Below are 14126 nucleotides of genomic sequence, written 5' to 3'. Positions count from 1 at the left end.
GGGGGCAGTATGTACAGGAGAGGAGTGTGGGGGATATGACAGGGGGCAGTATGTACAGGAGAGGAGTGTGGAGGGTATTATGGGGGGCAGTATGTACAGGAGAGGAGTGTGGGCGGTAGGATAACAGGATAACTGAAGAATAAAAATGGAGGACAGTGTCTTCAGTATTAGCAACAGGCCTATGAGAGCGATCAGAACAGATTGTAGCAGCAGAGATCAGTCACAGGACTTGTAGTGCACCAACTGGTTTCTTCTCCTCTGTATAGTACCGGAGTCTAGGGTGAGGAACCTCTCCTCAGTAAGGAGATCCTTCCTCCAGCCCAGCTTCCATCTTGTTTCTTCTCAGTAACATTTTAGGCCTCTGGTCTCCCAGCACCTTCCACATGTTGAGGCCCAGGCCAGGCATCTTGCAGCACGCAGACCTCCGCCCAGGGAGAAGCCCCAGGGGTGAGTTCTAGAAATGTGTTCCCAAATATTTATCACCTTCCCCCAGGCATACCTGTGAGTGAGCCTGCTCAGGGATTGGTCAGAGTCTGTAACCCTACAGACCAATAGCAGAACTAGTTATTAGGATCACAGCTGCGGGTGTAACTGCTAGTTAATGAATGAAGAGTTAATAGTCCAGAGTGTGTTTTCTGGGAGGTTATATTACTTCGTATACCACCCATGTATAAATACCAACACAAACAGACCCCTTGAAGGTTGAGGGACGTGGATCAGATCTACAGCTTAATGTGGCAGGTAAGAGAAATAGAACATGCGTTCCGTTTGTGGTATCAGCATGCCCTGTCACCCGGCTGGAAGTTATAAGAGTAACATTATTATTGAAGTTATCGCCACTTCAATAACTAAGAAGTCACAAATGTAACAAGAAGGAACAACACAAAACTGAAGTACTGGCGGCTCATAGCAGAGTCAGTCGGCAGCTGGTAATGCACAACCAGAGTCCACACAGTGTTCAAATATGGCCGATAACAAGTTGAGATGAGCGAGCCTTTTGGACCCAGTGCTAGGATGGAGAGGGTCCATGCCTAAGGTCCAGGATGCAGAGTGGAAACCAGGGAGGAGTTCAGATATAAAGAATAGTTACTAGAGTTCAGATATCCACAGGGAGAGCGTGTTAGGAAGTAGCTATCATGATGGAGAGTGGTCTCTGACACGTCAGCAGATTGCTTGAACACCGGACGATTGAATTTCCTGGCTTAAGCCGCTTAGGGAGGAGTGACGCCGCAGGAGACGACGGGTGGGGAGGCGGCATTGCGTTCTGAACCCGAACGAAGGAGAGGTGAGTATATTACAGAGTCAGATGCATATTCATAATCTGGTGATTGATCCTACCACACTTTATGCTGGAACCCATCCCAGCAACAGGCGAAACACTCAATCCACCAAACTTGGGGAAAGCCGGCAGAACCCAAAACAATCAGCATCCAGACTGACTACAGTCCAGAAATATAACACTAAATGTACCAGCGACACAGCATAGGGGCACTACATACATACATACATACATACATACATACATACATACATATATATTACACACTGTATGTACCCAGACTGGGATCACTGTGCCGAAGAACTATTGATCAGCACAAACTTGATGAATCATATTGATCCTTCGCTCTCTGCCATTGCCCTGTATTAAACAGATAACTTAGAATATATGAGAGCCCGCGTCCCTATACATTGTTGTTTGGGCCCCTGAGCAGCACACGTCCCCTATTATTCCAGAGGTCGCTATGCTAGGGCTTTCTCATAGTAATCTTCTTCTATCAGGGAAATGTATACAAACAATGACCATAAGTCTGCCTGAACTCTGTCATTTCAGCGGTTCCGGTGCTGGACCCCATACAGAAGGTTCAGGACGTTGTTCATGTCGGTGAGAAGCTGGATCTGTCCTGTAGGATTCATTCGTTTTATCCTCGGGACATACAAGTCACATGGTACACGGAGGATGACGTCATAATACCATCACAGACCACTGATCCCCTCCAGGAATATGGCCACCTGTGTCATGTCTCCAGTACTTCCAGTTACACCCCAACAATGGAGGATTTGGGGAAGAACGTCCGATGTGAGGTTCAGCATGACAGTCTATCGAATCCTAAACACGTCATTCTGACTCTGACACACATAGGTGAGTGGCAGACAATTCTCTTACTATGTGATAAGATGGGGGACACTTACCTCTTCATGGAGTGTGGGTGTAGGGACAGGAAGGTCCCACCACCTCCATTCTGCTATGTGTCCTGTACAATTCATGACATGTGACTGTGTATAACTCTGCTGTCCTCTATATTGCAGTCTCTGCGCCCGTTCTGGGTGACATACGGAGTGTCCCTGAAACTCCTGAGCCTGAGAAGCCGGTGACATTATCCTGTGCGATCGATAATATGTATCCTGGAGATCCCGCCATTCAGTGGTATCAGGGAATAAACAAACTTGGGGGATGGGAAACGAACATCCAGGATGACAAGGAGTCCAAAATCTTCTCTGGAACCACAGAGCTGACACTCATCCCGACATCTGACTGTCATGGAGATGTGATCCGTCTGGACATCATTCATAGTGGAAAGGTCTTTACAAAAGAATATCCCCTCCACCTGAAAGGTAATCAGAGCTTCACTTTCCTTCTAGATGATGGTAGAAGATGTATACAGAGTACTGACTGACTGTAATGTTCTGGGAAGTTGAGGCTGCAATAAAATCACAATTTAAGAACACCCCCCCCTTTTTTTTAATATTATAAACCCCCCCCCCCCCCCCCCCGCACAGCAAGGGGTAACTGCTTGTTTTTCCTCTATGGGCTTGAATACAGAAGATACACTTTCTCAATCCTCAGTCCTGCAGTAGTCAGCACTCACCTCTCTCCCCCTCCACTCCAGCTGTGGTATATCCCTCAGCGTCTTCATATCTAATGCAGGGTAATGGACTTTATTAGACGTGATGACGTCATGGGTCCTTAGTCCGCTGGATCCCAGGGAAGAAGAGGCTTTGGGGATCGGTCTAGCAGCCAAGTGGGATCTAGGATCAGGCGAACATAACTTCTTTTATCCAGCCCCTAGACAAAAACCAGCAGTCAACCCTTGCAGTGTGGGGGTAGTCCTACTGCAAGGGTTAACTTTATAATTCCTGGAGTTCCTCTTTAAAGTGACACTAAACTCCGGAGTTAAAATATTCAAAATCCTTCCGAATCCCCGAACTCTGAACAACAATGTATCTTATTTGTATCACTCGGCTGGAGATCCTCCAATCATCTCTGACACTGTCCTTCCTTCTGGAGGGTGACTACGTCTGTTCCCCATGGGCCCTGTGTGTGTTGTAGTCACCGCTCCAAGCTCCCCCTCCCCAGGTTGGACTACAATCTCAGGTTTAGTTTACTAGTTTGTATTGAGATTGTAGTCCATTGTGGCTGTGCTGTGAATATATGGAGAGTTGGTACAATTTCTGTACTACATTCCTATGGACAGAATCATTGTCATAAGAAGAAACTTGTCCACAAAAGTGAACCTAGAGAAGTATAAAGAGAACCTGTTACATGTCACTCACCTGGATGAACAGATCTCTGGGAAACCTCACAAATTGGAGAATTTCATGAAGAAGAAGATGAGGAAATTACAGAGATCCAAAACCAGACCATGAAATACAAGAGACAGTCAGAAAGTACATACGGAGAATAATCTGAGTACAAGGAAGAAAAACATTCACAATTCATCACAGTGACTTTGAAGTGAAACTATAACATGGGCAACATGGAGCCCGCTGGCCAAACCAAACAATAGGACTTTCACCAGAACCTTCACTCATAGTACAATAGGGTCCCTCTGCATCATCCGGAAAATGGACTGAACATGGTGTATGGGATTCCAGTCCTGAGAGAAACCATAGAGAACACGACAGAGAGGATAGTGAGGAGGAAAAGGAAAGGAAAGAGTTACTGAACAATTCAAAAAACCCCAAGACCCATAAAGGTCTTCAACCCATCATCCCACATTCTGTCCAAAGAAGAAGATTCACTCCTAAAAAAACAGGTTAAAAAAAGGTTTTGACCTTTTCATAGATTTGTAGAACGTTGCAGAGAAACTTACCTCACGGAGATCCCACACAAACAAGACTGCCGGACACTAACCTCAGGATCCCAACACTCCGAGATGAATGTTCACCACCAACAGAAGAAGACATTATCGGCTGAGATGCATTTATTCAGAATAAGTCCCAGTCTACATCTTACCCAATGGAGAGCAAGGTTATGTCTACTCGTCAATTTGTAGTAATGACAGAATTTAGCAAACTGGGAAAGAACAGCTAATACCCAATCTGACCAAAGGTGAAGGATCGGCAATGAACAGACTAAAAGAGAATAAAACATTACTATTAGGAGTATGGATACAGGTGATGGCATTGTCATACAAGGAAGATAATAGCCCAATGTGTAGGCCGTGAGTATCACACCGCTAAGTTCATCAAGACATTTACTGGAATGATCTATCCAGAAATTGTGTGCGTCGGGGCTGTAAGGCTGATACTCATGAACAATATATAGAGACCAAATGTCAGTAAAATCAAAAACATTTATTAATGTCAAAGTTTAAAAGACAAAATATAACAATAAATTACGGTAAACAAATCAGAAGAATGCGTGAACCCGGCCAGGATCTCAGACTATGTTTAATATTTGTCCATAGTATTATACTATTTCAATTGTCATAGAAGACAGAGCGGACTACATCTCAGAAGCAGGGAGGACTCTGGAGGATGAGATCTACGACAGAACCTTGGTGGAAGATGATTCTACAGACAGCTTCTCTTGTGGATTTATTGAAGGAGCTTTTCAGAGAAGTATTGTGGACTTAGAAATAAAAAGTATTCCTTCTTATAAAGAACCGGAATATTCCACACTACCACCATCTCCCAAAGATCCATAAATCCTTCTCACAGCCACCTGGACCCCCGATGATCTCTGCAGCGAATTCTCTCACTTCCAACCTTTCACAATACTTCCATTACCATCTCCCGTCATATGTCTGAGACTCCACAGATCTGCTCAGTAATCTAACATCCATCCATTGGTTTATTCCAACATTCCCCATAGTCCGGGTCTAGAAGAAGTCCGTTCATTCTGAAGTACAGATCCAATAACACTCTGATCTTTATTTCAGGCCAATCATTTTATTCTCATACATAATTATTTCCTCTTCCAGACGCTGATCTGTCATTACATCCCAACTCTCCCAGACACTCCGGGAGTCTCCCGCTATTAGATAGCGCCGCCTGGCCGAGAAACACTTTCTCTTTCTGCTCTATTGTCTGCTTTTTTTTTTCTGACATTGGAGCCGCCGACCGCCGTCAGTCAGAAAAAAAAATCAGCATAGGAATGCATAGCTACATTCCTATTGGCTATTTCACTTTGCAATAGCCAATAGCAAACTAGCTATTGCACCAGCCCACTGCTGCTGTCAATCAGCAGAGGGGACCTGAAGTTCTCCATCAGGTCCCCTTCTAGTGATTGACATCAGCAGAGGGCAGGTGCAATAGCTAGTTTGCAATTGGCTATTGCAAAGTGAAATAGCCAATAGGAATGTAGCTATGCATTCCTATGTAAAAAAAAAACTTCAGAAAAATAAATAAAAGAAAGGTGCTTCACTGACCTGAACTCCATGCAGGCACTGCTCCTGATCGAGGGGTCAACTCCCGGTGTCCCACCGCCGGTATCTGCATCCTCCTTGCCCTCCTCCGATGTATGTCACCGCTAGCTGCTGCAGGAGCGCAAGCCTCTGCATCCTCACGACACGCCGGGCGGGCACTCTCCTCTGCAGGAAAAGATGAAGTGAAGTGGCGGAAGTAGTTCCGCCAGTACTCGAGTGATATGCCGGGTCTGAAGTTCCGCCGCGCAGGTTCTCCCTCTCTCTTCAGTGACAGATCCAGGGAGGGGGGTTGCGGTGCTGTGGCTGCGGGGGAATTGCCGGCGATCATTCTCCCCGTGAGGAATTGGCTGCTCCCTCCAAGCCCAGGGGCGGACTGACCAGAGGCAGGTTAGTTGAAGCTGCAGAGGCGAGCTAGGCGGCCGCGAGGCCCTCGTACTTCTCCCAGCTTCAGTTCTCAGGTGGAGTCATGTCACCCACTTGTGTTCTCTGTACAGCACTGCGGTATATGTCAGAGCTATATACATGTATAATACGGTAATAGTGTGTGATTGTGGGGGGGGGGACGGGGGGACATTAGAGTATAAGCTCCTCTGTTCATAGACCGATGTGAATATTTCATATTCTTCCTCTGCAGGGCTCCCATTGCTCAGTGAGATCACCACCATTGACCCCAGAACACCAGACTATGGAAAGCCTCTGACTCTGCGCTGTGATGTGATCGGCTGTAATCCTGAAGACATCGCTCAGATCATCTGGTCGGAGAGAGGAGAGGAGAGAAGGAGCCACATGGAGGGCGTTCTGTCCTCTTCCCTGACTATAAGACCCACAGCTCGGGATTATGGGAAGGCCTATTCCTGCTCTGTGACACACAAGGATATGAAAAAGCCTATTGTGAAAAAAATACACCTGAAGCTCCCAGGTGAGGTGACTGGAGGGGAATCTGGTAACATAAAACTATAAAACCCATATATATGAATGTTACACCTCACAGAGATCAGCACTTTATATTCTACTTTATTGTGACATCACATCCTGCAGGACTTCTACAGAAGTGTCTGATGGGCAGGTAGTCTGTACAACACGCTCATTGATTTCTATTCTATAAATATGAAGAGTCTGTGTTACCGCTAACAACCAATCAGGTTTCTGCTGTCATTTTATTGGTTCAGATGACACAATAGAAAGAATGAATACGTGTCATAGAATCTCCCGCCGGGGGACGTAGTGCGCACTGAATGTTATCTTTGTTCTTATTATTATCTCTAGATCAGGACAGGTCAGCTTCAGTCTCAGCTGCTGCGCAGGTTCTTGTTGTATATTTCCCCTCCACACCTGCCGCCAGCTTGTCATGTAGAGCTGCACTTCCTCTATGTGTCAAATGATCTCTCCTCCAACCATCATCAGACAGGTTCTCTTTATCTGGATCCAGCGTCCCGCGGCATCTCCTCTGATTTTAGCTGGTCAGATATAATGGGGGAATGATGGAGCTCACAGGGTTTGTGGAACTGTATTGTCCCTCTTCTACTGGCCCATCACACTGAATATTCAGCACAGGCAGGAAAGTGAGGGGCCCCATTCCCCCCCCCCACCTTCCCCATCACATTATTATCCTGTGACCTTCTGCATCAACAATCCCACCCAAGAATTGAAGGTGGTAGTGATCACTATCCATTACACGCCCCCCCTTGTCCTCACCAATGTCCTCAATGTTACTGGAGGATGTTTCTTAAAAGGTACGCTTTCCTCTAAATCCTTTATCCAGGCCAACATCTACCTCCCAACCATAGCTCAGCCTCGGCCTTAGATTCCATGTTGGGCAAACTAGATGACTTTGATCTCCAGCAGAATGTCATCCGTACATTACCCCAAGAGGTGAGAGCAGACTCGTCCCCATTCACTAAGGCAGAAACTGCTGCCACCATTACATCCCTACCCTGTAATAAAAGCCCCGGGCCCGAAGACCTTACTGAGTCTATATGCAATTCACAGCGGAGCTCTCACCCTTGTTAGAGACAACCATCAGCGCAATTTACCGATTGCCCATTCACCCCACAACCATAAGAGGCCCACATCACTATAATCCCCAAGGACAATAAAGACCCCATGCACTGTACTAGTTACAGGCCTCGTTATTTAATCCATGTGGACCTCAAAATATAAAAACAACTATTAGGTGACAGACTCGACCAGTATATATCCCCTCCCTTATCCAGGAACAGACCGGCTCTGTACCCGGCCGTGAGGCAAGGGGCAATCAAAATATTTATCACAGACCTACCGCCTGACAGACAAACGTATGGCCTGAGATTTCAATCAACAATGGCGCATGCCAGGACTGCCCACACTCTCCCTAATTATATATCCCGGGTATGGAGCACCTGGCCACCACAGCTTGCATCCCGGCATACAGGGCATGAACCTGCCTGGCCAACAACACATAATGGTTCTACATGCCAATGACTTGCTCCTTTGTCTATCCAGTCCAGTGGCAGCCATTCCCTCTTTACTAAAAATTCAGGAATTTGGGCTTGTCTGTAATTTAAGGTTCATTTCTTTAAGTCAGAGGAACCCGACTACGGGTTGAAGCAAGTGCTACTATGTCAGTTCCTCTTATCCTGGCAATAAAAATCTCTGAAATTCTTAGGAATCCCCTCCACTGACTCTGCCGAAGTCAAAAAATAAACTACCCCTCCCCACCCTTCTGATAATTCTTCAGGCATTAGAGGTCTACTCTATACTTCTCCAGTCCTGGTTTGGGAGGACTTCAGTCTGTAACATACAGGGGTACAGGTAATATACAGGGGTACAGGTAATATACAGGGGTACAGGTAATATACAGGGGTACAGGTACTCCTAGAATGAGATCCTAATAGGTTGCACTTGATGGACTAATGTCTTTATTCAACTTCAAATACTATGTAACTATGTAACTATGTAACATGGGCATTATTTATTCCAGATGGTGCTCATGTGTGTCCCCAGGTCTTTCTTCCACCAGATATGAACTGCTCTCTCTAAATACATCTGGGACTGGAAGGGGCCGCAGATTGCGCTACAACATCTTAGTCAGGGAGGGTAGAGCTGGCCTTCCAAACTTTGAGCTCTACTACCAAGTACTCCTCGCTTCTCCATATATGTGACTGCTTCTTTGTAGAGGATCACAAATTTTGGGTCACCCCATATCCTCTTGCTTGGCTCCCCCCACCTGATTGATCCCATTCTCATTCTTTACCATTATGTCTTTCTTCTCTTTAACCTCTTGCCCTACCTTCAGCCAGGCCTTTAATTGGGTCCTAACATTGGTAGGGGGGGGCGACATGTCTTGATCATGTGACACTGTGTGATTGGCTGTCACAGAGGTCACATGAAGGGAGCCTGACCTGCCAGCTCCTGATTCTTTATGGTCAATGTGTAAGGTCATTGTGCTGGGAGCTTGCAGTTAGAGCACTCCCAGCAAACAACAGCGGAGCCCTATTGACTCCTATATTAAGGCCCCCCCACCAGGTTGCCATATATATCCAATATGCTGGCAGAAGGAGACTTGGGGTGCACTCTTCCGTCACTGAACATTTCCTCATATATTGGACTCAATCATGGGCAATCCAGCCTTTCCTTCAGGCTCTAAGAATGCAACACTTTTCCAGTGGACTCGGTACGAGCCCTCTTCCATCTATCAGGCTCTAACATCTGATGGTCCTGGACCTCTTCACACTCTGCCCTTCACAGGTAGGTAGCTGGCTCCAACACCTTTAAAATGTCCGCTACATAAGCTGGTGCCTCTCCGTGGCCCCTGCTCCCCCTTCAAACTACTTTGTCAAACACAACAGGACCAGCTCATGTGATTTCCCTATTCTATGACCCTCTGCTCAATTTGAAATATACTTCTCAGCCATATTACTTTGCTGTATGGGAGCAGGAAACTAGGGGGACCGCCTGACCCCAGAGGATTGTGAAAGCATGCACCCTCAGTCACTAGATTGATTGCAGCCCATGAAAAGGGAACTAAATATTGACTTGTTGGTATAAAAGCCCACATGAACTACATATGTTTCTGGCTCCCTCCAGGTGTCATGTCACAGGGATCAGCATGTCTTGTACTCCCCGGATAGCAAGGTCAACCCTTCTATTGGGGACCTTACACTACAATCTCTGGGACCTTGCTCTGTGTTTTATTTCTGCTATGAGCACTATAACCCCTAGGCAATGGATGCCCCACATTATCCCTCAGATTAAAGGTTGGGTCACAAAGCTAAGCCTGCTAGTGAGGATGGAGAATCTGATAGCCTACCTCCATGATATCCGAGACTAGAATAATACATTATGGAGCCTCTGGGTTCACTTTATGGACACACAAATTCTTCTGTGGCCTTTGCCACACTGGGGACCACGTAGTGGGTTTGGCCCACTTCACCACACACATGTCCTGCATCCTACTTACCCTTCTTCCACCCTTCTTCTCTCTGTTTTCTGGCTCGTTTGCCATTTCACTAGCTCTGGTCAGGTAGCCGGATGTTTCACAACGTGGATGCTGATGTCAAATTTGCTTTCTGATATGACCGCCCTTGATGGCGTTATTACTGACCAATCAATGTTTTCACCTTTAAATGCCATCAGCTTAGAAGCCATCATTTGACTCCATCCAAAACTTTATTATCTCCATTCAGCCCTGATGAAGGGGGGAATTGTAGCCCCTGAAATGCATTGGTCATCTACTGATGTTTTTTCTGTCATCAGTGGAGTGATTTAAAGGTTTTCTTTGTCTGGTGCTCTCATTCTACCCATTACATTTGGATTTCTTGATTCGGTTCCTAGCCCCTCCCCTAGGGGGTCTCCCAATTCCTGCAGAAGAGCTGCCTAACCTAAGCCCAAGCAGTGATTCCCCCCACCTTCTCTGAACATGTCAAGAAAGATCCCAGTCCGGAGCCTCATTGGCAATTTTCTTCTGTATTCCTCAATCGGTCTTCTCCGATGATCTGACTTTATCCTTCTATGGGAGCCATATGTGAGTGCGGTCATGTAAAATCACTGATGACCTGAATCTTCCAACCTCTCTCTCCGTCTGCACTCCACACACACAGAATAACAAACATTTATCTGTATTTATCATTACAGAGAGGCCGCCCACATTATCGGACATTATTGTGCGTCCAGCGGGAGTGAGAGCCAATCAGGAAGCCTCATTCCAAGTAACGTTATCCGGATTCTCCCCCCGAGACCTACAAATAAAATGGTATAAGGAGTTCAGCACATTTCCCCAAGCCCAGGTGACAATGTCGGAACCAGAGATCGGATCGGACAATCTGTATAAATGTTCCAGCACGGTGACATTCATCCCGGGGACGAGTGATCATGGGACGTCCATCCGATTTGAGGTGACGCACAACAGGAATGTCCGAGAGAAGAGATACACTCTGAACCTGAAAGGTGAGATCTCCGAGTATTAGTATCCAGCTCTGTATGGGGGATGTGTTTATATGTCATTCATTAGAGGAGTCCAGGGATAGGGATGCCCAGAGACCTATCAGGGAGCTCCCATAGCCATGTATATCCGACCACCATTAGCCAATAGGATTAGGCGGTGAATTCATGAACACAAATGTCTGGCTGAACTGAATGATCCTGTTGAAGTGAATGAAGATGGGAGGGAGGAGGGGAGCAGTGCCGCTGAACACAGGAGGGAACAATAATAGTTGGTGGAAGGTTCTCCTACAGAGGACTTGTACTGTGGAAGCAGGAAACCAGTATTGCTTGTGGTCTCCCCGCACTGATATTTTCCCGTTAATGACTTATCATAGTTCTGCGCGGGGTCTCTGTATGAAGGCGGCCATCTTGGTAGAGGAGCAGGGCTTTGCTTCCTAATGTCAAAGCTGCCCCCTGATGACGGGTGGGGTAATAATAGAGGTGGAGGAAGCACAGATCACCAGAATGAATGAAGGAGAAGCAGGGAGATCCTTGCACTGCAGGTCCTCAGATCCAGCTTCCTCTCCAGCAAGGAGAACAGTGATCAGCACAGTGACATCATCAAACCTTATTCCAAATCCGGTGAGACCGGCAGTCAGAGGCAGCAGCACCTTAGATGATCGCACACTGCAGATATACAGCCATGAGGATAAAGAAAAGCAGAGACACAGGAAATATACTGATATCAGGAGTGCCTAGGCACAGAAAGTGCACTGATATCAGGAGAGCCCAGGCACAGGAAGTGCACTGTTGTTCATCTAGTGGAATTCAAGGTAAAAGGTGGATTTTCAGGGCACTGTGGCACTGGAAATCTTCATTATTTGAGTTCAGCTTCATATCATTTCCCTGCGACCCCCAGACTGTGACCAGCTCACAGGTCCCCATACATGTATCAGCACTGGGACACTGAGGGCAGTGAGGTGAATGGGATTGATTTGGGGTGGATGTGAGCTCTGTGATGTTGGGGTCTCTGATGCCGATCGATCTGATTGATACATATTGATATTTCCTGATATTGAAGATTTCTCTTGTTTGTTTTATAGAGAGTTCTGACACGACAAAAGCCGCACAGAAAACCGGTAAGAACAAATCCTCCGGATAATGACTGAATGGAAATCTTTCTTTCTTCTATTTCTGTATTATGGTCAGGATAAATATTATATAAAATATGACTTTAGGTAAATATGAATAAATAATATAATGATATAAAGACAGAAAATATGGAATATGAGGAGAGGAAACGTGTCCTAACATAAGATAAACCAGAGAAGATCCTATAACTATGAAGAGAGATCCCAACACCCCGAGCTCAGCACTTCATAATACACACCGAGCACAGGGGATAGAAACCAACCATTCCAAACCATGTCCTCCCCGTCTCCGATACCGGAACCGATCCATCGATCAATCATCTATAAATGATGGACGGGGAGACAACACATGGAGAGGACCTCATCACCCCATACAAACTCCCAAATAAATGGGATCAGTTGTCACAAATCATAGTTGTTGTATCCTGATCACTCCTCTGATCTACAAATCATCCCAACAAATCTCAGCACAGAGAGATCGGAGCCGAGACAGGGGAGCCGGGACAGTGGGGCCGGGACAGGGGAGCCGAGACAGGGGAGCCGAGACAGGGGAGCCGAGACAGGGGAGCCGAGACAGGGGAGCCGAGACAGGGGAGCCGAGACAGGGGAGCCGAGACAGGGGAGCCGAGACAGGGGAGCCGGGACAGGGGAGCCGGGACAGGAGCTGGGATAGGGGAGCTGGGACAGAGGGGTTCGGGCAGAGGGCTTATAAAAACAGCACACAGACATAGCACACAGAGCAGCTCCAATGCAGTGAGCTCCTGCACATCTCTCAGGCACTGCAGGAATAGGATTGGTTAAAGAAGAACTCCAAGGATTAACCCTTGTAGTACAAGGGGGCCCGAGGGAGGAGGGGCCCACTGGGAGGGTTAATATTTCTACACCCAGGAGTTCCTCTTTAATGTTGTTTTACATTTTCAATCGTGTTTTCAATAATCTGTTCGGATGAAACCAAAAGACATCAACAAGAAAAGGATTTCTTTAAATTTTTCCCCAAACACTTTCAGTGGTTCCATTGCATCCATTGTAAGTGATTTCATCAGCATCTGGAATACACTGCGTATAACAAATGCCCCAACGTCCCAAGTACAATACACCCCTCCCCCCCCCATTGCAGGGAGGAATTACAATACCCCGTCAGTGTTATTGCACGGGCTGTGTGACCGCTCTCAGTGCCACTGCATCAGCTGTCTGGGGCAATGACATCATGCTCACCTTCTCTCGCCTCCCCCACTTAATAAGCAGCAGGAGAGGCCTCAAGTCATAGTATACACTGGCTGAGGCCTCTCCCCATGTGACAGCTCTGGTGATTGGCCCAGTACAGTCACATGGAGTGCGTCACATGCTCCTCCATACCTGGAAGTGGTTGAACAGAGTAGTGGGGGAGGGGTGAAGGAAAGGTGAGTATGTTCTGCTGGGGAAGGAGGACATTGAAGAGAACCTGTTGTCTGTCCTGCACACGCCATTGCCGGGTCACCATTAATGACATTGTTCTTCCCCCCCCCCACAGGTCCGGAGAAGAAGTTTGGTATACGGGAGATCAGATGTGTGACGGAGCGCCCCCGGGTGGGGGAGGAGGTGACTCTTGTAGCGTACATTGAAGAATGTCAGGCGGACAGTGCGGAGTTCACCTGGTATAATGGAATGTTTAATGTTGATGAAGGAATAGAGAACATACAAGATGGCGGTGACTGTACATCCTCCGTCACCTTCACCCCGGATCCCGGCACAGAATGTACAATCAAATTGGAGGTGTTCTATAACTATCAGACTGTAGAGGAATCCTACACACTGCGACTGGGGTGAGGACCCGACGCTTCACCCCCGGGGAGACTCTTCTTATTAATGATGATGTCATAGGGGGCGGGTACCATCCTCTGGACACGCCTCTGCTTCATATGCACTTTGTCCTCCGGCAGCAGACTCG

The 14126-nt window shown here is 46.9% G+C and overlaps 1 gene segment (V, D, J or C); it reads left to right on the top strand.

The window, feature by feature from the left end:
* LOC108803446 overlaps positions 1–14126 on the top strand; it is an 18130-nt gene that overhangs the window by 3233 nt on the left and 771 nt on the right. The window contains 4 exon segments of the C gene segment in view: positions 1832–2140; positions 2308–2613; positions 6283–6567; positions 10761–11072. Of these exon segments, the coding sequence occupies positions 1832–2140; positions 2308–2613; positions 6283–6567; positions 10761–11072 (1212 nt within the window).

Source organism: Nanorana parkeri, unplaced genomic scaffold (assembly GCF_000935625.1).
Source record: "Nanorana parkeri isolate BGI_ZX_2015 unplaced genomic scaffold, ASM93562v1 scaffold3734, whole genome shotgun sequence".
NCBI lineage: Eukaryota > Metazoa > Chordata > Amphibia > Anura > Dicroglossidae > Nanorana > Nanorana parkeri.
Note: the sequence above shows the minus strand (reverse complement) of the source record. Positions and strands in the feature narration are given on the sequence as shown.